This window comes from Haliotis rubra, unplaced genomic scaffold, assembly GCF_003918875.1.
Source record: "Haliotis rubra isolate DU_JTF1 unplaced genomic scaffold, ASM391887v1 Scf598, whole genome shotgun sequence".
NCBI classification, from domain to species: Eukaryota; Metazoa; Mollusca; class Gastropoda; order Lepetellida; family Haliotidae; genus Haliotis; species Haliotis rubra.
Window position 1 is genome coordinate 306,940 of NW_025767299.1, and position 22,944 is coordinate 329,883.

Here is a 22,944-nt window from a genome sequence, read left to right on the forward strand (position 1 = left end):
AGCTACTACACACCGAACAGAAGAGTCACAACATGAACATCGTGACCAACATCCCCACGTAGCTAGACACCAAACAGAAGAGTCACAACATGAACATAAGTGACCAACATCCCAACATCCAACAGAAAGTCACAAGACACCAAACAGAAGAGTCACAAGATGAGTCACAAGATGAACATGGTGACCAACATCCCAATGAAGCTAGACACCAAACAGAAGAGTCACAAGATGAACATCGTGACCAACATCCCACATAGCTAGACACCAAACAGAAGAGTCACAAGATGAACATCGTGACCAACATCCCACGTAGCTAGACACCAAACAGAAGAGTCACAAGATGAACATCGTGACCAACATCCCACGTAGCTAGACACCAAACAGAAGAGTCACAAAGCCTGACCATATGATCCATGTTGTGCCCTCCTACCACAAGCATTGGGTTCAAGTATTCCATCTGCATGGTGAAGTGTGTCCTGTCATACACCACCCCCTCATCCGTTGATGACACCCCCTGGCCCACCCCCCGGGGCCACCCCTGCCCCACGGTACAGTGCTTGTACAGGATCTTCAGTACAGGATCTTCAGAACAAGCTCTTACAGGCCCAGTATTGAAAACACAGCAGAGATTAACCAAATTATGGAAAGAGTAAACATTGTAGAAACAGACACACAACATACAAACAAGACACAGTCCACTAAAGAGTGCATGATACTAATTAAAACCAACCATATTTTCACTGGAACCAAACACTGTAAATCATATAGACCTCAACACACTGAATACACACGTACCTGGCTAATCAACACATAATTTATGGTTTTAATCATTATGTTACATACTTTGCAGGGAATGTGTCCTTAGTGTGACAGTTTCTGTTTAAGGTCTATACATGGTCCAACAATATCAATATCAAACACCAGAAATAAGCTTCACACACTGCACCCATGTGGGGGATCGAACCCGTGTGTTGGTCATGACAAGCAACTGCTTTAACCACAAGGCTACCCCACTGCCATCACAACACATGGCTGTTGAGCATGGAGATAAGCTGCCCGAAGACAATTCAGACATCTGACACGTAACTTGCACTACAGAAGCCAGATAAGTTAACACCACTTTGATTCACCATTTGACATCAATTTTACATTGCCTGGTTTAGTAAAATCAATCCAGCACTAGTGTCAATGACCTGAGACATGTGAATGTGGGACAATCATCTCTTGTTGGTGCCAGCACTAGTGTCATTGATCTGAGACATGTGAATGTGGGACAGTCATCTCTTGATGGTTCCTGCATTAGTGTCATTGACCTGAGACATGTGAATGTGGGACAATCATCTCTTGATGGTGCCAGCACTAGTGTCATTGATCTGAGACATGTGAATGTGGGACAATCATCTCTTGATGGTGCCAGCACTAGTGTCATTGACCTGAGACATGTGAATGTGGGACAGTCATCTCTTGTTGGTGCCAGCACTAGTGTCATTGACCTGAGACATGTGAATGTGGGACAGTCATCTCTTGTTGGTGCCAGCACTAGTGTCATTGACCTGAGACACTGAGACTGAGACATGTGAATGTGGGACAGTCATCTCTTGTTGGTGCCAGCACTAGTGTCATTGACCTGAGACATGTGAATGTGGGACAATCATCTCTTGTTGGTGCCAGCACTAGTGTCATTGACCTGAGACATGTGAATGTGGGACAGTCATCTCTTGTTGGTGCCAGCACTAGTGTCATTGACCTGAGACATGTGAATGTGGGACAGTCATCTCTTGTTGGTGCCAGCACTAGTGTCATTGACCTGAGACATGTGAATGTGGGACAATCATCTCTTGTTGGTGCCAGCACTAGTGTCATTGACCTGAGACATGTGAATGTGGGACAGTCATCTCTTGTTGGTGCCTGCACTAGTGTCATTGACCTGAGACATGTGAATGTGGGACAGTCATCTCTTGTTGGTGCCAGCACTAGTGTCATTGACCTGAGACGTGTGAATGTGGGACAATCATCTCTTGTTGGTGCCTGCACTAGTGTCATTGATCTGAGACATGTGAATGTGGGACAATCATCTCTTGTTGGTGCCAGCACTAGTGTCATTGATCTGAGTCATGTGAATGTGGGACAGTCATCCCTTGTTCGTGCCTGCACTAGTGTCATTGACCTGAGACATGTGAATGTGGGACAGTCATCTCTTGTTGGTGCCTGCACTAGTGTCATTGACCTGAGACATGTGAATGTGGGACAGTCATCTCTTGTTGGTGCCAGCACTAGTGTCATTGATCTGAGACATGTGAATGTGGGACAATCATCTCTTGTTGGTGCCTGCACTAGTGTCATTGATCTGAGACATGTGAATGTGGGACAGTCATCTCTTGTTGGTGCCAGCACTAGTGTCATTGACCTGAGACATGTGAATGTGGGACAGTCATCTCTTGTTGGTTCCAGCACTAGTGTCATTGACCTGAGACATGTGAATGTGGGATCATCAATCTCTCTTGTTGTTGGTGCCTGCACTAGTGTCATTGACCTGAGTCATGTGAATGTGGGACAGTCATCCCTTGTTCGTGCCAGCACTAGTGTCATTGACCTGAGACATGTGAATGTGGGACAATCATCTCTTGTTGGTGCCAGCACTAGTGTCATTGACCTGAGACGTGTGAATGTGGGACAATCATCTCTTGTTGGTGCCTGCACTAGTGTCATTGATCTGAGTCATGTGAATGTGTGAATGTGGGACAATCATCTCTTGTTGGTGCCTGCACTAGTGTCATTGATCTGAGACATGTGAATGTGGGACAGTCATCCCTTGTTTGGTGCCTGCACTAGTGTCATTGACCTGAGACATGTGAATGTGGGACAGTCATCTCTTGTTGGTGCCAGCACTAGTGTCATTGACCTGAGACATGTGAATGTGGGACAGTCATCTCTTGTTGGTGCCAGCACTAGTGTCATTGATCTGAGACATGTGAATGTGGGACAATCATCTCTTGTTGGTGCCTGCACTAGTGTCATTGACCTGAGACATGTGAATGTGGGACAATCATCTCTTGTTGGTGCCAGCACTAGTGTCATTGACCTGAGACATGTGAATGTGGGACAGTCATCTCTTGTTGGTGCCAGCACTAGTGTCATTGACCTGAGACATGTGAATGTGGGACAATCATCTCTTGTTGGTGCCTGCACTAGTGTCATTGACCTGAGTCATGTGAATGTGGGACAGTCATCTCTTGTTGGTGCCTGCACTAGTGTCATTGATCTGAGACATGTGAATGTGGGACAGTCATCTCTTGTTCGTGCCTGCACTAGTGTCATTGACCTGAGACATGTGAATGTGGGACAATCATCCCTTGTTGGTGCCAGCACTAGTGTCATTGATCTGAGACATGTGAATGTGGGACAGTCATCTCTTGTTGGTGCCAGCACTAGTGTCATTGACCTGAGACGTGTGAATGTGGGACAGTCATCTATTGTTGGTGCGTGCACTAGTGTCATTGACCTGAGACATGTGAATGTGGGACAATCATCTCTTGTTGGTGCGTGTACCATAGTGCGATGTGAAACATGGAACACAACAGCCACTGCAGAATGACATCCACGACAGTTTGCTGCAGTTTGCCAATAGGCTGAAGCGGCTGCACATATGAAAATGAAATGGTCCACAGAGATAGATCAAACTTCCACAAGAGTGTCAAAATCAGGAAAGACACACATGCAAACTAGAGGGTATCTTCTGGGAATACATTTTTCTCTGACGGAAACATTCTTGTGTAGGATGTTAGTTATCAACACATCCCCTGCTAATACTTGTTATTAACATTGATATTTCAGGATTCTCTACTTTCTTGAAGCATGTATATTTTCAAATAAGATATTAAGGTAGTTATGACAATGGTTTCCTGTAACATATAAGGTCACATGTCATGGCCTCCTGATTCTGTGATATATTCATCTACTCACAAGGGATGCTATCTGAGCATGCACGATTTCTTCAACAAGAACCGCAGTTTCATGAAGTGGCCGTCGACAATCACCAAACCCATGCCTGAAAAGGAAGAAAGAATCATCAAACATCAAACTAACACGTCGGTCTAAACAAATTCTACATTAAGTTACGCAGTGCAGAGGTGGGAATTTGGGCAAGGAAAATACCACATCCAGGATTGTTTTATAAAGCACTTAATTGCTCCAGTCCCAGCAGTCAATGTTTCACAATCATCATGTCTGCAACACTTGATGAAATATGCTTTTGTCCACCCTTTGATCATGAATATCACAACTAGGGGTGGCTATTGCAGGGAATTTTCATATTGCGATATATTGCGATATGAAAGCATGTATTGCGATATGTATTGCAATATATTGCAAGAAGTTTTTTTTAACAACAAACTACTTAGAGTCAAGTTAATGCTTGATTTATAAAGCAAAAACACAACGCTTGATTAGGCTTTAATAAAAACTTTTAATCATGACAAAATAAAAATGTAAATAATGTTTGGCACAAATGAAACAAGGAAGGGAACAATTTTAAAATGAAAATATCCAAAGATTTTCGAGTGTAACGAAGTTTTCCGATTGCATGTCAAAATACCAGTTTTCGATCAGCGTATCGCAATACGTATCGTTTTCATGTCTGAACTGGTAAACCGGTTATATTGCGCAGCCCTAATCACAACCAGTCAATTTTCTATAATTCATGTCCCAACCAGCTGAAACTTGATTTGTCATGTCATGTACTACGAGCCATAGTATGATCCAGTATTTCCTCCCAGCCAATATTTAATATTTTACATCCCAAACAGACAACAGTTGATCACATTTCGAACAAACTGCCAGTATTTGATAATGCAATTGTTCCATTAGGCAGATATCTAATCACTCATGTCTTAACCAGACAATTTGTTTTCAGTATTTCACCCTATAGTTATTAAATATGACCCAAACAGCCAACATGTGATCACTCATGTCGCAGAAGACACAACTTCATACTGCCTGTAGCATCCAGCCATTATTTGATCAAACATGCCCCATCCAGCCAATAGGGTCAAACATTCCCATCCAGTCATTATAGGATCAAACATGCCTCACCCAGCCAGTATTAGATCAAATATGCCTCATCCAGCCAGTACTGGATCAAATATACCTCATCCAGCCAATATTGGACCAAATATGCCTCATCCAGCCAGTACTGGATCAAATATACCTCATCCAGCCAGTATTGGACCAAATATACCTCATCCAGCCAGCATTGGATCAAATATGCCCCATTCAGCCATTATTGGATCAAATATGTCATATCAGCCAATGTTGAATCAAACATGTCCCAACCAGCTAGTACTGGATCAAGCATGTCCCATCCAGATATTTTTGGATCAAACATGTCCCAACCAGCCAATATTGGATCAAACATGCCCCATTCAGCCAGGACCGGATCAAATATGTCCCAACCAGCCAATATTGGATCAAACATGCCCCAGCCAATATCTAATCATATCTGTGCCATCCAGGCACTACGTATTCTCATTACATATGTCCAGATGAGTGCGGTCTGGTCACTGCGGCAAGGTATGTCATGCTGTCACCTGACCCAGTGAACCAGCAGCTTCAGCAACAACACACAGCCCCAGCTACACCCACTTCATGCTCTGCTCTACTGACCTGGCTTGTTGAGGAGTGGGTGGCCATGATGCAAGAATACTACAGCCATCTATCTCTCCTGGGTCTTAACTGGTGGTTCCACATCTCCATTTATAGGCACAGTAACTTATGCCATTTGGCAGACTCTCTCAACACTGCTGTCAATGTTGTACACAATCTATGTCTCTGCCCACATGATATGTGAACAGGGATCCAGTCTCCCTACGTTACCATTTCTCCAAATGTCATTGTACAGGTCTTTGACAATTGTGTTGTGTCAGACTTTCATTAGTGGCTTAGGAGTGAGTGAGTGAGTGAGTGAGTGAGTGAGTGAGTGAGTGAGTGAGTGAGTGAGTGAGTGAGTGAGTGAGTGAGTGAGTGAGTGAGTGAGTGAGTGAGTGAGTGAGTGAGTGAGTGAGTGAGTGAGTGAGTGAGTGAGTAACATGTGATAAGTGTCTGCTAGGCTGCACCCCTCCAGTCAAGAGGGCAGTCAAGAGCATGTAATATAACCTTATATCTCCGAGTGAATGGGTTTTTATGGGCAATATGCTCCCGGTAGCTGTTTCTGTTTGTTCCTTCAGGACAATCCAAACCAAGTCATCACAATTCGCGAAAGTGTGAAACCTGTGAAAGTTGGTTTGAATCCAAGATTTGACCCAGTTATGTTTCTGGGTTTGTGACAAAACACAATCTTTAACAGGTCTATAAGCGAGTCTGGACGAGGCAAACCAGTAAATGAAACCCTGTCTCCGACTACTCTGACACCGAGTGATTGCTGACACCTGATTGACTCAGAACTCGTATACCTGAACACAGAAGCAGTGATTTATCTTAGAAAGATTCTGTTTAGTTTAGGTACTAAATTCTATTTCATGAATTTCACTATTAGTATGAATAAGTCGATAGCTTTCTAAATAGTATGTAACCCAAACGCTTAACATTTAACTTTCTTGCAAAAGCAGGGAGTATTTACAGAAGGCGAAGGCGTGTCACGTGGTCAGCTGCACCTTCAAATGCACATGTTCTAGCAGCTATCACGAAGCATGTGTCACTGCACTTGAAAAGAGACTCATCCTTAAAATGCATTATGACTTATCAGTGCCTTTGTCACAAATGTTATATTTGGGATGACTCTTTCTTAGTGAAGTACAACTTCTAATATGTTTAGTGGCATGGAGTCCCATTACGAATGTGTTACCCAAGACATTGTGTATTCACTGTGCCCCTGTACTAGCTGCTTGTACAGATTAAAAGGATGCAAGATTATCTTAACTGGAACAACATCACCTTCCACTTTTTCTTCAGTCGACACTGTATTGTGTGTTGTGGAGATTATGTTGGACCGAGGGTATTTCTACAGACTCTGGGACAGCGATGTATTCTGTAGAGAGTCCTAACTAAAACCAACTTGGATGGCATCACCATTGGTTGCCAAAGACACAACCAGTGTTGAGCATGCTGGACGAGCAGATTAAGTCGACTTTGGAAGATTTCATATATAAACTCACATATAGAAGATCACTGCTAATATTCAAGTATATGAATTTGCATTATCTCCTAGCTGATAGAAATCCCATATCTGGTCAACTTGGATACAAAATGGATGGCAGTTCAGGGTCACGAAATATTTACTTGGACGATCAAAACAAATATAATTCCATCAATGTCACAATAATAAGATTACAGTAAAGATTAAGTGCTGTGTGGCATTTCCAAAAATAGACAAGGCCTTGTCTCCAGCCCACGTCACAAAACAGCTTACTGCTCCTCCACATTGGGTTATTCAAACCCATCAAATTTCTTTCATACATTATCAACACTTATCCCTGCATTAGTAACATGCCTGCTTATTGAATACTAGCACTATTGGTCTGTGATTTCCTATTCCCTGTCAGCCCTTTATATCCTACTCCCTGTCAGCCCTTTATATCCTATTCCCTCTCCTTTATATCCTAGCCTCTTTCTCAGCCTCTTTTTCCTTCTCCCTTCTCCCTTTCAGCCCTTTATATCCTATTCCCTGTCAGCCCTTTATATCCTATTCCCTCTCCTCAGCCTGTTTCTCCTTCTCCCTTCTCCCTTTCAGCCCTTTATATCCTATTCCCTGTCAGCCCTTTATATCCTATTCCCTCTCCTCAGCCTGTTTTCCTTCTCCCTTTCAGCCCTTTTATATCCTATTCCCTGTCTCCCTCTCAGCCTGTTCTCCTCTCAGCCTGTTTCTCCTTCTCCCTTCTCCTTTCAGCCCTTTATATCCTATTACCTTTTCAGCCCTTTATATTCTATTCCTGTCAGCCTTTTTTATATATATCCTGTCAGCCTGTCTTTTTATATCCTATTCCCTGTCAGCCCTTTATATCCTGTTCCCTGTTTATATCCTGTTCCCTGTCAGCCCTTTATATCCTGTTCCCTGTCAGCCCTTTATATCCTGTTCCCTGTCAGCCCTTTATATCCTGTTCCCTGTCAGCCCTTTATATCCTATTCCCTGTCAGCCCTTTATATCCTGTTCCCTGTCAGCCCTTTATATCCTGTTCCCTGTCAGCCCTTTATATCCTGTTCCCTGTCAGCCCTTTATGTCCTGTTCCCTGTCAGCCCTTTATATCCTATTCCCCGTCAGCCCTTTATATCCTATCCCCTCTCCCTCTCAGCCTGTTTCTCCTTATCCCTTCTCCCTTTCAGCCCTTTATATCTTATTACCTTTTCAGCCCTTTATATCCTATTCCCTGTCAGCCCTTTATATCCTATTCCCTGTCAGCCCTTTATATCCTATTCCCTGTCAGCCCTTTATATCCTGTTCCCTTTCAGCCCTTTATATCCTATTCCCTTTCAGCCCTTTGTATCCTATTCCCTTTCAGCCCTTTCAGCCCTTTATATCCTATTCCCTCTCCTCAGCCTGTTTTTCCTTATCCCTTCTCCCTTTCAGCCCATTATTCCCTACTCCTACTTTCCCTCAGCCTGTTATTCCCTCTCAGATTGTTATTCCCTCTTCCCTGAGACTCCCTCTAAGTCTGTTATTCCCTATTTTCTCTCCCTCTCAGCCTGTTATTCCCTATTTTCTCTCCCTCTCACACTATTATTCCCACTTCCTTCTCCCTCTCAGCCTGTTATTCCCTATTCTCTCGCTCTGTCCTTGCAGTGATGCTACATTGACAGGTCACAGTGACATGCAGGTATTAGATTACACAATACATCTCAACTTGTCTGGAGCTCTGATCTGTGCCACTGTGAAATAGACCCACTTCATTTAGTTATGATTCTTATTTTAAGTAATTTAAGATTAAATATTAAAGAACAGGTTTTCGGACATCATGTAACTGTTTAAACACTTAACCACTGGTTACATCAATCACAGAAAACACTGAAAACAATGTGAGTGCATGAAACGTGGAAAAACAATAACAAGAGTATATCAAACATGGATAGAGAATAACATGAGTAAATAAAACATGGATAGAGAATAACAAGATTATATCAAACATGGATAGAGAATAACATGAGTAAATAAAACATGGATAGAGAATAACATGAGTAAATCAAACATGGATAGAGAATAACATGAGTAAATAAAACATGGATAGAGAATAACATGAGTAAATAAAACATGGATAGAGAATAACATGGAGTAAAATAAATAAACATGGATAGAGAGAATAAAACATGGATAGAGAATAACATGAGTAAATAAAACATGGATAGAGAATAACATGAGTAAATAAAACATGGATAGAGAATAACATGAGTAAATCAAACATGGATAGAGAATAACATGAGTAAATAAAACATGGATAGGGAATAACATGAGTAAATCAAACATGGATAGAGAATAACATGAGTAAATAAAACATGGATAGAGAATAACATGAGTAAATAAAACATGGATAGAGAAAACATGGATAAAACATGGATAATAACATGAGTAAATAAAACATGGATAGAGAATAACATGAGTAAATAAAACATGGATAGAGAATAACATGAGTAAATAAAACATGGATAGGGAATAACATGAGTAAATAAAACATGGATAGAGAATAACATGAGTAAATAAAACATGGATAGGGAATAACATGAGTAAATGAGAATAACATGAGTATATAAAACATGGATAGAGAATAACATGAGTAAGAATAACATGAGTAAATCAAACATGGATAGAGAATAACATGAGTAAATAAAACATGGATAGGGAATAACATGAGTAAATCAAACATGGATAGAGAATAACATGAGTAAATCAAACATGGATAGAGAAAATCAACTAGGGTACATAAAACATGGATAACATTAACATCACAATGCATATGAAATATGAACACTTTCTTTTGAAAACATCAATTAAAAGAATTAACATTAACTTCCTTGCAACTTGTGTAAGAAGCTGCTACATGTACGGGTGGGTACGTAACATTGTGTTGTTATCGCCTGACTGGTTGATATCTCTAGACCAGGGGCAGTAACTCTCCACAGCCAAAGCTACAGGAGTTATACATTCTATTAACAAGTGAACAGGTACCAGTACACCACAGACCTGGGCTACAAACAATGAACATCAGTCAACTGATAAAGAAGTGTGTGTGCTATTTCTCTTCTACCTTTCCAAACCAAAAGACATTCATTTTTACAAAGAACTTAAACACAATGAATATGGAGACCCGTAATTCCTCTTAATGTTACAGTGTCACCGATCTAGGTTATACAGTAGCCACCAGCTCAACTTTGAGAACAAATGATAAGTACTGAAGCTTACAAGAAGCCAGCTCGGCTGGGGCACGACTGCAGCAACATACGCTGGAGCACGCTGGAGCATGAGACAATCAAGTGAGCGTGCCTTCACCTGGTCTCAGCTCAAGCCTTGGTATACATTATACACTCATTCACACACGTCACATCTGTCATATCAGCACTTTACCTCCTGCACAATTAATGTCCAGAGACTACATGCATGCATGTGCATGCGCACAGTGTAATGCATGTGCATGAGGGGCTGCATGCAGCATCAGCGATTGCTGTAGAGAGACATAAGGTGAGTTGCATGTCAGAACACCATGTATGGTGGTTCAGCATATATGGATGACACTACCGTTTACCCCGGCTGCCTTCTACTGGCCATAACACGGAGACACAAACCAAATAGGAATATGAAAACTTTACTGTTAAAGTGATTCCCTTTATTGGAACATTAGCAGGATATAGTGTGAACATTCATTCCGAAATGGTCCAACAGTGTTACTGTAATCTACTTATACTCCTCTCACTTTGAAGTAGTTTGTCACTCTATATCTGTATTAACTAGTTGTGTTACTATAAGTAGTGTTATTACATCTGTAAGCAGTTGTGTTAATACATCACTACCCAACTGCTAGTGTATTAGTTCATAGTATCAATAGGGGTTGTGTCATTCTATATATACTATGTACAGTTGTTACTATATCTATGACAAGGGGTTGTGTCATTCTATATATGCTATATACAGTTGTTACTATATCTATGACAGGGGGTTGTGTCATTCTATATATACTATATACAGTTGTTACTATATCTATGACAGGGAGGTTGTGTCATTCTATATATACTATATACAGTTGTTACTATATCTATGACAGGGGTTGTGTCATTCTATATATACTATATACAGTTGTTACTATATCTATGACAGGGGTTGTGTCATTCTATATATGCTATATACTATAGTTGTTACTATATCTATGACAGGGGTTGTGTCATTCTATATATACTATATACAGTTGTTACTATATCTATGACAGGGGGTTGTGTCATTCTATATATACTATATACAGTTGTTACTATATCTATGACAGGGGTTGTGTCATTCTATATATACTATATACAGTTGTTACTATATCTATGACAGGGGGTTGTGTCATTCTATATATACTATATACAGTTGTTACTATATCTATGACAGGGGGTTGTGTCATTCTATATATGCTATATACGGTTGTTACTATATCTATGACAGGGGGTTGTGTCATTCTATATATACTATATACAGTTGTTACTATATCTATGACAGGGGGTTGTGTCATTCTATATATACTATATACAGTTGTTACTATATCCATGACAAGGGGTTGTGTCATTCTATATATGCTATATACGGTTGTTACTATATCTATGACAGGGGGTTGTGTCATTCTATATATACTATATACAGTTGTTACTATATCCATGACAGGAGGTTGTGTCATTCTATATATACTATATGAAGTTGTTACTATATCTATGACAGGGGGTTGTGTCATTCTATATATACTATATGAAGTTGTTACTATATCTATGACAGGAGGTTGTGTCATTCTATATATACTATATGATGTTACTATATCCATGACAGGGGGTTGTGTCATTCTATATATACTATATGAAGTTGTTACTATATCTATGACAGGAGGTTGTGTCATTCTATATATACTATATACAGTTGTTACTATATCTATGACAGGAGGTTGTGTCATTCTATATATACTATATGATGTTACTATATCTATGACAGGGAGTTGTGTCATTCTATATATACTATATGATGTTACTATATCTATGACAGGGGGTTGTGTCATTCTATATATACTATAGGGGGTTGTGTCATTCTATATATACTATATGAAGTTGTTACTATATCTATGACAGGGGCTTGTGTCATTCTATATATACTATATGAAGTTGTTACTATATCTATGACAGGGGTTGTGTCATTCTATATATACTATATACAGTTGTTACTATATCTATGACAGGGGTTGTGTCATTCTATATATACTATATGAAGTTGTTACTATATCTATGACAGGGGCTTGTGTCATTCTATATATACTATATGAAGTTGTTACTATATCTATGACAGGGGGTTGTGTCATTCTATATATGCTATATACAGTTGTTACTATATCTATGACAAGAGGTTGTGTCATTTTATATATACTATATGAAGTTGTTACTATATCTATGACAGGGGGTTGTGTCATTCTCTATATACTATATAAAGTTGTTACTATATCTATGACAGGAGGTTGTGTCATTCTCTATATACTATATACAGTTGTTACTATATCTATGACAGGAGGTTGTGTCATTCTCTATATACTATATACAGTTGTTACTATATCTATGTCAGGAGGTTGTGTCATTCTATATATACTGTATAAAGTTGTTACTATATCTATGACAGGAGGTTGTGTCATTCTATATATACTATATGAAGTTGTTACTATATCTATGACAGGGGGTTGTGTCATTCTATATATACTATATAAAGTTGTTACTATATCTATGACAAGAGGTTGTGTCATTCTCTATATACTATATACAGTTGTTACTATATCTATGTCAGGAGGTTGTGTCATTCTATATGAAGTTGTTACTATATCTATATATACTATATGAAGTTGTTACTATATCTATGACAGGAGGTTGTGTCATTCTATATATACTATATGAAGTTGTTACTATATCTATGACAGGGGTTGTGTCATTCTATATATACTATATAAAGTTGTTACTATATCTATGACAGGAGGTTGTGTCATTCTATATATACTATATGAAGTTGTTACTATATCTATGACAGGAGGTTGTCTCATTACATATATACTATATAAAGTTGTTACTATATCTATGACAGGGGGTTGTGTCATTCTATATATACTATATGAAGTTGTTACTATATCTATGACAGGAGGTTGTGTCATTCTATATATACTATATGAAGTTGTTACTATATCTATGACAGGGGGTTGTGTCATTCTATATATCATCCAAAACTGTGTTCCACTGGAGTTGGTATGACAGCAAAAGCCAGATGACGTCACAATGCCATGACATAGCTGCACTGCAAGTCCAATGGCAGTATCGTGTTCAGAGATGGAAATTTTTCATTGAAATCTAATGAAGAGTGATGTTTGATGATAGAATCTCACAACTGTGTCTTCTGATATCAAATATATCAACACTCGTTGAAAAAGTAAACATATCCTCGGCAAGCCTTGGATATTTGTAAGTTTATCAACTAGTGTTGATATAATTGATATCAGTAGACACTTAGGTGAGATTCTCTATATATTTTTAAGTAGTTTTGTCACCTACAGACAGTTGTGTGACTTTAACTTTAAACAGTGTTTGTAAGCAGCTGTGTTACAATAATGTAAGGTAGTTGTGTCACTCTATCCACAGACACTTGTGTTACTTTAACTTTAAATAGCTGATAACATATCTATGGTAAGCAGTTGCTTCACAATAATGTAAGGTAGTTGTGTCACTCTATCCACAGACACTTGTGTTACTTTAACTTTAAATAGCTGATAACATATCTATGGTAAGCAGTTGCTTCACAATAATGTAAGGTAGTTGTGTCACTCTATCCACAGACACTTGTGTTACTTTAACTTTAAATAGCTGATAACATATCTATGGTAAGCAGTTGCTTCACAATAATGTAAGGTAGTTGTGTCACTCTATCCACAGACACTTGTGTTACTTTAACTTTAAATAGCTGATAACATATCTATGGTAAGCAGTTGCTTCACAATAATGTAAGGTAGTTGTGTCACTCTATCCACAGACACTTGTGTTACTTTAACTTTAAATAGCTGATAACATATCTATGGTAAGCAGTTGCTTCACAATAATGTAAGGTAGTTGTGTCACTCTATCCACAGACACTTGTGTTACTTTAACTTTAAATAGCTGATAACATATCTATGGTAAGCAGTTGCTTCACAATAATGTAAGGTAGTTGTGTCACTCTATCCACAGACACTTGTGTTACTTTAACTTTAAATAGCTGATAACATATCTATGGTAAGCAGTTGCTTCACAATAATGTAAGGTAGTTGTGTCACTCTATCCACAGACACTTGTGTTACTTTAACTTTAAATAGCTGATAACATATCTATGGTAAGCAGTTGCTTCACAATAATGTAAGGTAGTTGTGTCACCATATCTATACAGTACAATTAGGGTTCGGCTTGATGTAGGAAACGTCTCCTTTCATCCCATCTGGCAGCAGACTCACTGCTGTGAGGACGCAGATGGACCAGTGTTTAATAACATCAGCATCAACATAAAAAGCATCAACATTAAAAACATCAACATCAGACGACATCAGTCAAGCGTTCATGCTCCATCTGTAGGTACATTTAACAAACCTTTACGACACAAAAGTCACTGTCATTAATGCCGTTCTCACAAATACTTCATCTTTGATTTCATCTTTGTTATCTGTTTTTAATCACTAAGCCCACATTTATCATTAATTCAATCAAGAAATGCAAATTAAATCTTTCAAATAAGGCCTCCATGCAACTGCAATTCAAATAATTTCCCAAACTTAGCAAACAATGTACACATATCACGCTAATCATTAACAGCCTCTCTGATTGAACTTTCTTCATTACAAACATTTGCATCCAATGACACAGCAAAGCTTTTCTAGAAAATACAAACATGTACTAATTCAATGTGATACATTACTTGTATTTTAGCCTGGTTTCAGGCCAGATTGGATTCTTTGATGTTGGCCAACTTGTCAATGGTGGCATATGTAAAACTGTCAAGAGCAGCCACAACTGTGAAGTCATTGTCACCATTAATACTGTATTCGCCCTTCACACACTCTCATCAACCATCGCAGCACAAAACACACATCATCAAACCATCATTTCCCAAAGGTTAGGATCCCATTTGTAAGAAACAAATTTGCTTATTTGAAAACCAGCTCCAAACATCAACATCTCACTCAGCTTTCTCCCAGGACAATGACAGATAGCAACCTTTGACAACCAGAAGCCAATATAGCATGAGTGTAAAGAGCATGTCCCACCATACAGCCATTGTATACTGAGAATAAGATAACTGTATATTTAAGGAAGGATGTTATTATTGTTTATAACCACTGTAGCGGATGCAATAACTTCTAGGCAGGTAATAACAAGAGTAAATAAAACACTGTGCAATCATGGACGGCATGGCGCCATTGGCCACATGCTTGTCCTTGAGAGCTTCATTCAAAAAGCTCACAATAGGAAGTTCCACACACCATATTGGCGACACAGCTGATTTATTTGATTGTAGGTTTGTGTAAATGGAGCTGATTTAGATAAATACTTTATGCTTTTTTGAGTAAAAGAAGATTTGTTGAATGTGGGAAACAGTTATTAGATTAAGAGACTTTCATACAACAGTCAAAGTAGAATTCCAATTCAAAATATGTACTCATAATGTTGTCTTTTGAGATAATCTTACAGAATTATGACACATTGTATTGAAACTTAAAAAACTATATTTTTAATGTTTGACATGTCACCTAGAAATATTTTTTCCCAAATCTATTTTAACAAAGACATTGGATCCAGGAACATGAGATACATACAGGATCATTATGTAGCTACCACAGTTGCAATGAGTCAAAAGCTACAAAGATGAAAAAAAATCAAACAGACATCATCAAATCCCATCTTTTCAAAATCGACTTGTTAAGAGTAAGATTTAACGGGGTCATAAATCTGTTATGTCCACTTAAAGAAGAGACCATTTCCAATATAGAGTTAACTCGGAACATGTAGACCATTCCTATTTCAAGTGTGGATACATTCAGTGGAAACCAGGACAGCTCACCTTGACCTTGATTTGGCCGCTCCATTTGCAAATTTCAAAAATTCATTTCAGATCACTTAAAACAATTTTTTTTGAAAACTTTAGTCTTCATTAATTTAAAATCATGAACTATGTTCCTGGGTACTTATTAGATGATCAACTTATTGCACATCATTCTCAAGAAGAGTGAGTGAGTTTAGTTTTATGCCACACTCAGCAATATTCCAGCTATATGGCGTTGGTCTCTAAATAATCGAGTCTGGACCAGACAACCCAGTGATCAACAGCATGAGCATCGATCTACACAATTGGGATACAATGACATGTGTCAACCAAGTCATTCTCAAACAGAAAATGCAGAAAGTATAGTTTATTTTAAAGCAAACTGCTATGGAAATAAGAATTAACTCCAAAAAACCGTTTGATAAAAAAAACATCCTAATTCTTTGAATGGCTGAGGTGCCATCAAGCCCTCAGTTTCCATATGTGGAGAGGACTAGTATGAGCCAGGTAGAACGTGACTATCTGTGTATGAGGCTCGGTGTGTGTGGGTGGCCTCTACAGATTACACCAACACACACAGGCTCAATACGCAGCAAAAACACTCAATCCAATTGTAGTCTGTGTAATTCTGTAAACTAAATGTCAACGTGTCAGTATCGTGAGTAGAATCTTATGTTCCTGCAACAATAAATATATCTGCCAGAACTTATGGGTCATTTCAAATATGTCATATCTGATATTTCAACTGAAATGCAAAAGAAATTACATTTGTTTCAGTTTGAAATGAATTATTATGTTTTTGGTCATGTTTTGATTATATTTAGAACTGCTGGCATTTTCTGACATTTAATGTGAAACATGTCTTGATATCTGATATTTTAAACATAATCCTGCTTTTCGGTGTTGGATAGTTTTCACATAATTTGAGATGTAATATAATCATGTTAAATGTGTTTTAATATCAGCAACTTGGTCAGGCAGTCAAGATACAGTCTAAGTCAGATGACAGGAGCTCTTCATTTCATGAGTTCTTCAGTGAACAAAGTTTGTAGTGAGTTCTTGACTTCATATCTTCTGGTCTACCACTTCAATAATGTAGCAGGGCGTGGAGTCATCCCACAGATGACATCCTTACCTGGTCAGCTTGCTGATGGGGTTAACCTCTTTGGTCATGTGGACAAGGCGTCTGGCTTCAGATCAGAAGGTCTGTGGTTCGAATCCGAACACGGGACTGGAAATTTTATGGAGGTAATTACTACCAGTTTCAATGGACATGAAGCCATCCGTTCTATCAAAAAGAATTTTTTTTTAGGGTTTTATTAGCATGTCCATCAGTTTTTCAATATTGAATTTCTCTTACACATGATTCTAATCAACCAGACTGGCCACCATGTTGGTATTATTGTCAACCGAACATTTGGCTGGTTCATAACTCATGTTCTGATTGGTATTTGTACATAGCAGTTCAACCAACCAAACTGGCATATGGTAATCAAGGGCAAGTAATCTGAAATAGTGAGAACCACTGGATGGATCCTCTATTAGTGAAGGTTTACTGAAATACACTGGCAAATATAGAGAATAGCTCGTTAGTGAGAATAGCTCGTTAGTGATTGCTTAGTTAAGTAAGTCAATTTTTGTAGCAAAGTTCTGTAGTCCATAAATGAGTTCTTGTGTGAAATTTTTGAGTTGACAAATTGAGTGAATTCTCTAGTGAAAGGGCAGCTTTATGAGTGAGTTGTTTAGTCCTTTTGCTGCCATAGAGTTAGTGTGAGATTTTGTGTGAGTAAGAACGATGACAAGTACATGGCATTCCCTCCAGCATCATTTCTAAATTACCCTAATTACAACTTAATTCTAGCTGTCTACCAGTCATATCCGTGTGACATGATCCAGCTGTACATGAACCTACACGTGGAAATATCGCTACCTCATACTCCCGTGATTGCAGAAAAGGGCAGGGCACTAAATTTGAACACATAAGTGTTTCAGCCTCTATGTAAGTTATTTTGGTTGATATAAGTATTAATCACACAGAACGTCAGTAAATTTGACGGCAAGCAAAATGGGATGTTGTCAAGGTAACCTGGCCAGTATGAACATACAGATATAGCCACTCATGAACCATCGTCTCCATATCACTGTCTGGAGTCTGTCCTCTAGCTGTGTCGCAGTAACCTCGAGTAGACAAGACCCTCACATTAGATCCATATCACTGTCTGGAGTCTGTCCTCTACCTGTGTCGCAGTAACCTCAAGTAGACAAGACCCTCACATTAGATCCATATCACTGTCTGGAGTCTGTCCTCTACCTGTGTCACAGTAACCTCAAGTAGACAAGACAGACACATTAGATCCATATCACTGTCTGGAGTCTGTCCTCTACCTGTGTCACAGTAACCTCAAGTAGACAAGACCCACACATTAGATCCATATCACTGTCTGGAGTCTGTCCTCTACCTGTGTCGCAGTAACCTCAAGTAGACAAGACCCTCACATTAGATCCATATCACTGTCTGAGTGTGTCCTCTACCTGTGTCGCCAATAACCTCGAGGACAGACAAGACCCTCACATTAGATCCATATCACTGTCTGGAGTCTGTCCTCTACCAATGTGCAATAACCTAGTAGACAAGACCCTCACATTAGATCCATATCACTGTCTGGAGTCTGTCCTCTACCTGTGTCACAATAACCTCAAGTAGACAAGACCCTCACATTAGATCCATATCACTGTCTGGAGTCTGTCCTCTAGCTGTGTCATGAGTAACCTCAAGTAGACAAGACCCTCACATTAGATCCATATCACTGTCTGGAGTCTGTCCTCTAGCTGTGTCGCAGTAACCTCAAATAGACAAGACCCTCACATTAGATCCATATCATTGTCTGGAGTCTGTCCTCTACCTGTGTCGCAGTAACCTCAAGTAGACAAGACCCACACATTAGATCCATATCACTGTCTGGAGTCTGTCCTCTAGCTGTGTCGCAGTAACCTCAAGTAGACAAGACCCTCACATTAGATCCATATCTGTACCTCTGAGTCTGTCCTCTACCTGTGTCAAGCAGTAACCTCAAGTAGACAAGACCTCACATTAGATCCATATCACTGTCTGGAGTCTGTCCTCTACCTGTGTCGCAGAGTAACCTCAGTCACATTAGATCCTATCCTGTCTGGAGTCTGTCTCACCTGTGTCACAGTAACCTCAAGTAGACAAGACCCTCACATTAGATCCATATCACTGTCTGGAGTCTGTCCTCTACCTGTGTCGCAGTAACCTCAAGTAGACAAGACCCTCACATTAGATCCATATCACTGTCTGGAGTCTGTCCTCTACCTGTGTCACAGTAACCTCAAGTAGACAAGACCCACACATTAGATCCATATCACTGTCTGAGTCTGTCCTCTACCTGTGTCTACAGTAACCTCAAGTAGACAAGACCCTCACATTAGATCCCATCACTGTCTGGAGTCTGTCCTCTACCTATGTCACAGTAACTCCTCAAGTAGACAAGACCCCTCACATTAGATCCATATCAATGTCTGGAGTCTGTCCTCTACCTGTGTCACAGTAACCTCAAGTAGACAAGACCCCTCACATTAGATCCATATCACTGTCTGGAGTCTGTCCTCTAGCCTGTGTGACAGTAGATCCATATGTGCCTGGAGTCTGTCCTCTACCTGTGTCACAGTAACCTCAAGTAGACAAGACCCTCACATTAGATCCATATCACTGTCAGTAACCTCAAGTAGACAAGACCCACACATTAGATCCATATCATCTGTCTCTGAGTCTGTCCTCTACCTGTGTCACAGTAACCTCAAGTAGACAAGAGACCACACATTAGATCCATATCACTGTCTGAGTCTGTCCTCTACCTGTGTCACAGTAACCTCAAGTAGACAAGACTCCACACATTAGATCCATATCACTGTCTGGAGTCTGTCCTCTACCTGTGTTGCAGTAACCTCAAGTAGACAAGACAGACACATTAGATCCATATCACTGTCTGGAGTCTGTCCTCTACCTGTGTCACAGTAACCTCAAGTAGACAAGACCCACACATTAGATCCATATCACTGTCTGGAGTCTGTCCTCTACCTGTGTCAGTAACCTCAAGTAGACAAGACCCTCACATTAGATCCATATCACTGTCTGAGTCTGTCCTCTACCTGTGTCACAGTAACCTCAAGTAGACAAGACCCTCACATTAGATCCATATCACTGTCTGAGTCTGTCCTCTACCTGTGTCACAGTAACCTCAAAGTAGACAAGACCCTCACATTAGATCCATATCACTGTCTGGAGTCTGTCCTCTACCTGTGTCACAGTAACCTCAAGTAGACAAGACCCTCACATTAGATCCATATCACTGTCTGGAGTCTGTCCTCTACCTGTGTCAGTAGTAACCTCAAGTAGACAAGACCCACACATTAGATCCATATCACTGTCTGGAGTCTGTCCTCTACCTGTGTCGCAGTAACCTCAAGTAGACAAGACCCTCACATTAGATCCATATCACTGTCTGGAGTCTGTCCTCTACCTGTGTCGCAGTAACCTCAAGTAGACAAGACCCTCACATTAGATCCATATCACTGTCTGGAGTCTGTCCTCTACCTGTGTCAAAGAGTAACCTCAAGTAGACAAGACCCTCACATTAGATCCATATCACTGTCTGGAGTCTGTCCTCTACCTGTGTCACAGTAACCTCAAGTAGACAAGACCCACACATTAGATCCATATCACTGTCTGAGTCTGTCCTCTACCTGTGTCACAGTAACCTCAAGTAGACAAGACCCTCACATTAGATCCATATCACTGTCTGGAGTCTGTCCTCTACCTGTGTCACAGTAACCTCAAGTAGACAAGACCCTCACATTAGATCCATATCACTGTCTGGAGTCTGTCCTCTACCTGTGTCACAGTAACCTCAAGTAGACAAGACCCTCACATTAGATCCATATCACTGTCTGAGTCTGTCCTCTACCTGTGTCACAGTAACCTCAAGTAGACAAGACCCTCACATTAGATCCATATCACTGTCTGGAGTCTGTCCTCTACCTGTGTCACAGTAACCTCAAGTAGACAAGACCCACACATTAGATCCATATCACTGTCTGGAGTCTGTCCTCTACCTGTGTCACAGTAACCTCAAGTAGACAAGACCCACACATTAGATCCATATCACTGTCTGGAGTCTGTCCTCTACCTGTGTCGCAGTAACCTCAAGTAGACAAGACCCACACATTAGATCCATATCACTGTCTGGAGTCTGTCCTCTACCTGTGTCGCAGTAACCTCAAGTAGACAAGACCCTCACATTAGATCCATATCACTGTCTGGAGTCTGTCCTCTACCTGTGTCGCAGTAACCTCAAGTAGACAAGACCCTCACATTAGATCCATATCACTGTCTGGAGTCTGTCCTCTACCTGTGTCGCAGTAACCTCAAGTAGACAAGACCCTCACATTAGATCCATATCACTGTCTGGAGTCTGTCCTCTACCTGTGTCACAGTAACCTCAAGTAGACAAGACCCACACATTAGATCCATATCACTGTCTGGAGTCTGTCCTCTACCTGTGTCACAGTAACCTCAAGTAGACAAGACCCACACATTAGATCCATATCACTGTCTGGAGTCTGTCCTCTATGTCACAGTAACCTCAAGTAGACAAGACCCACACATTAGATCCATATCACTGTCTGGAGTCTGTCCTCTACCTATGTCACAGTAACCTCAAGTACAAGCTATCACCAGGGATTTCAAACCATGACAGCACATCCTGAGAAGGCTAAGGGAGACAACTCTGCACAGTGAGATGCCTCATACTGCTAGGCCACCCATTCATTTAGCTGTAACTTGATGAAACACTAGGTATAAAGCCTGATCTCACTATGGGTCACGATTATACACATAGCTCCAATATTGCAGACTGTAGGGTTAAATATCAAACAAACAAATCAGACTGTAAACACATATCAGTCTCCATTTATTTCTTCATACAGAATTTTAGATTTGGTGATGCATCCCAAACACCTACAAATGACCATTCTGTTGACCATTCATTCATTTTTCTTATCTTTAAAAATCCCCAATATCCTATTGTCTCAACAATCCTTCTTTTTCTGTTGAAGCAAAATCACAACATCTAAAATACACAGAAATATAATCTGCTGGATAACCAGGTTAAGGTATTCCCCTAAGGACAATTTTTACTTAAAGACACTATGCGATGTCCCTGGCAAGTTACACACGTCAGCTTGAGAATGATATTTATCAAGATGGAAAGCCTTACGGCCCTTTGTACAAAATCTTAAACAAAACCCAACAAAATTATGAAGACCTGTGATGTTGATGACTGTGACCATTCATCATCTTGTTGGTAATAGACACTTCTGACGGCACATAACTCTCCTCTTTTCCAATGAACATAGGACAAAACCTAACCTAATTGAAAGCGTTACTCAAACCTCACACCTCCTAATCATGAGTATTGTTGTGCCTGGCCGTCATGGTGAGGTTGACATCTGGTGGGTATGTGATCCTGGTTTGTGGAGGAGTTAGGGAGAGTCCCTTAAGGACAAACATGTGACCCATTTTACTGTGTGATGCGTAGTAAGTGTGGCCACAGATTTCTAATGAATGGAAGTCCACAACGTGACAGCTTCGTACCAGTTGACCATGGGCCCCCTCACGT

The 22,944-nt window shown here is 40.0% G+C and overlaps 1 protein-coding gene across 5 annotated transcripts in view; it reads right to left on the minus strand.

Annotated features, from left to right (window-relative positions):
• The window catches only part of LOC124255219 (transcription initiation protein SPT3 homolog), a 94,867-nt gene that overhangs the window by 14,397 nt on the left and 57,526 nt on the right, over nt 1–22,944 (minus strand). For 3 of the 5 annotated variants that reach the window (XM_046689061.1, XM_046689060.1, XM_046689063.1), the window contains one exon: nt 3,964–4,048. In XM_046689061.1, the coding sequence (XP_046545017.1) occupies nt 3,964–4,048 (85 nt within the window). Of the gene's footprint in view, nt 1–3,963; nt 4,049–22,590; nt 22,687–22,724; nt 22,751–22,944 lie in introns of those variants that run through there. The other 2 variants (XM_046689062.1, XM_046689059.1) reach the window with 2 other exon arrangements.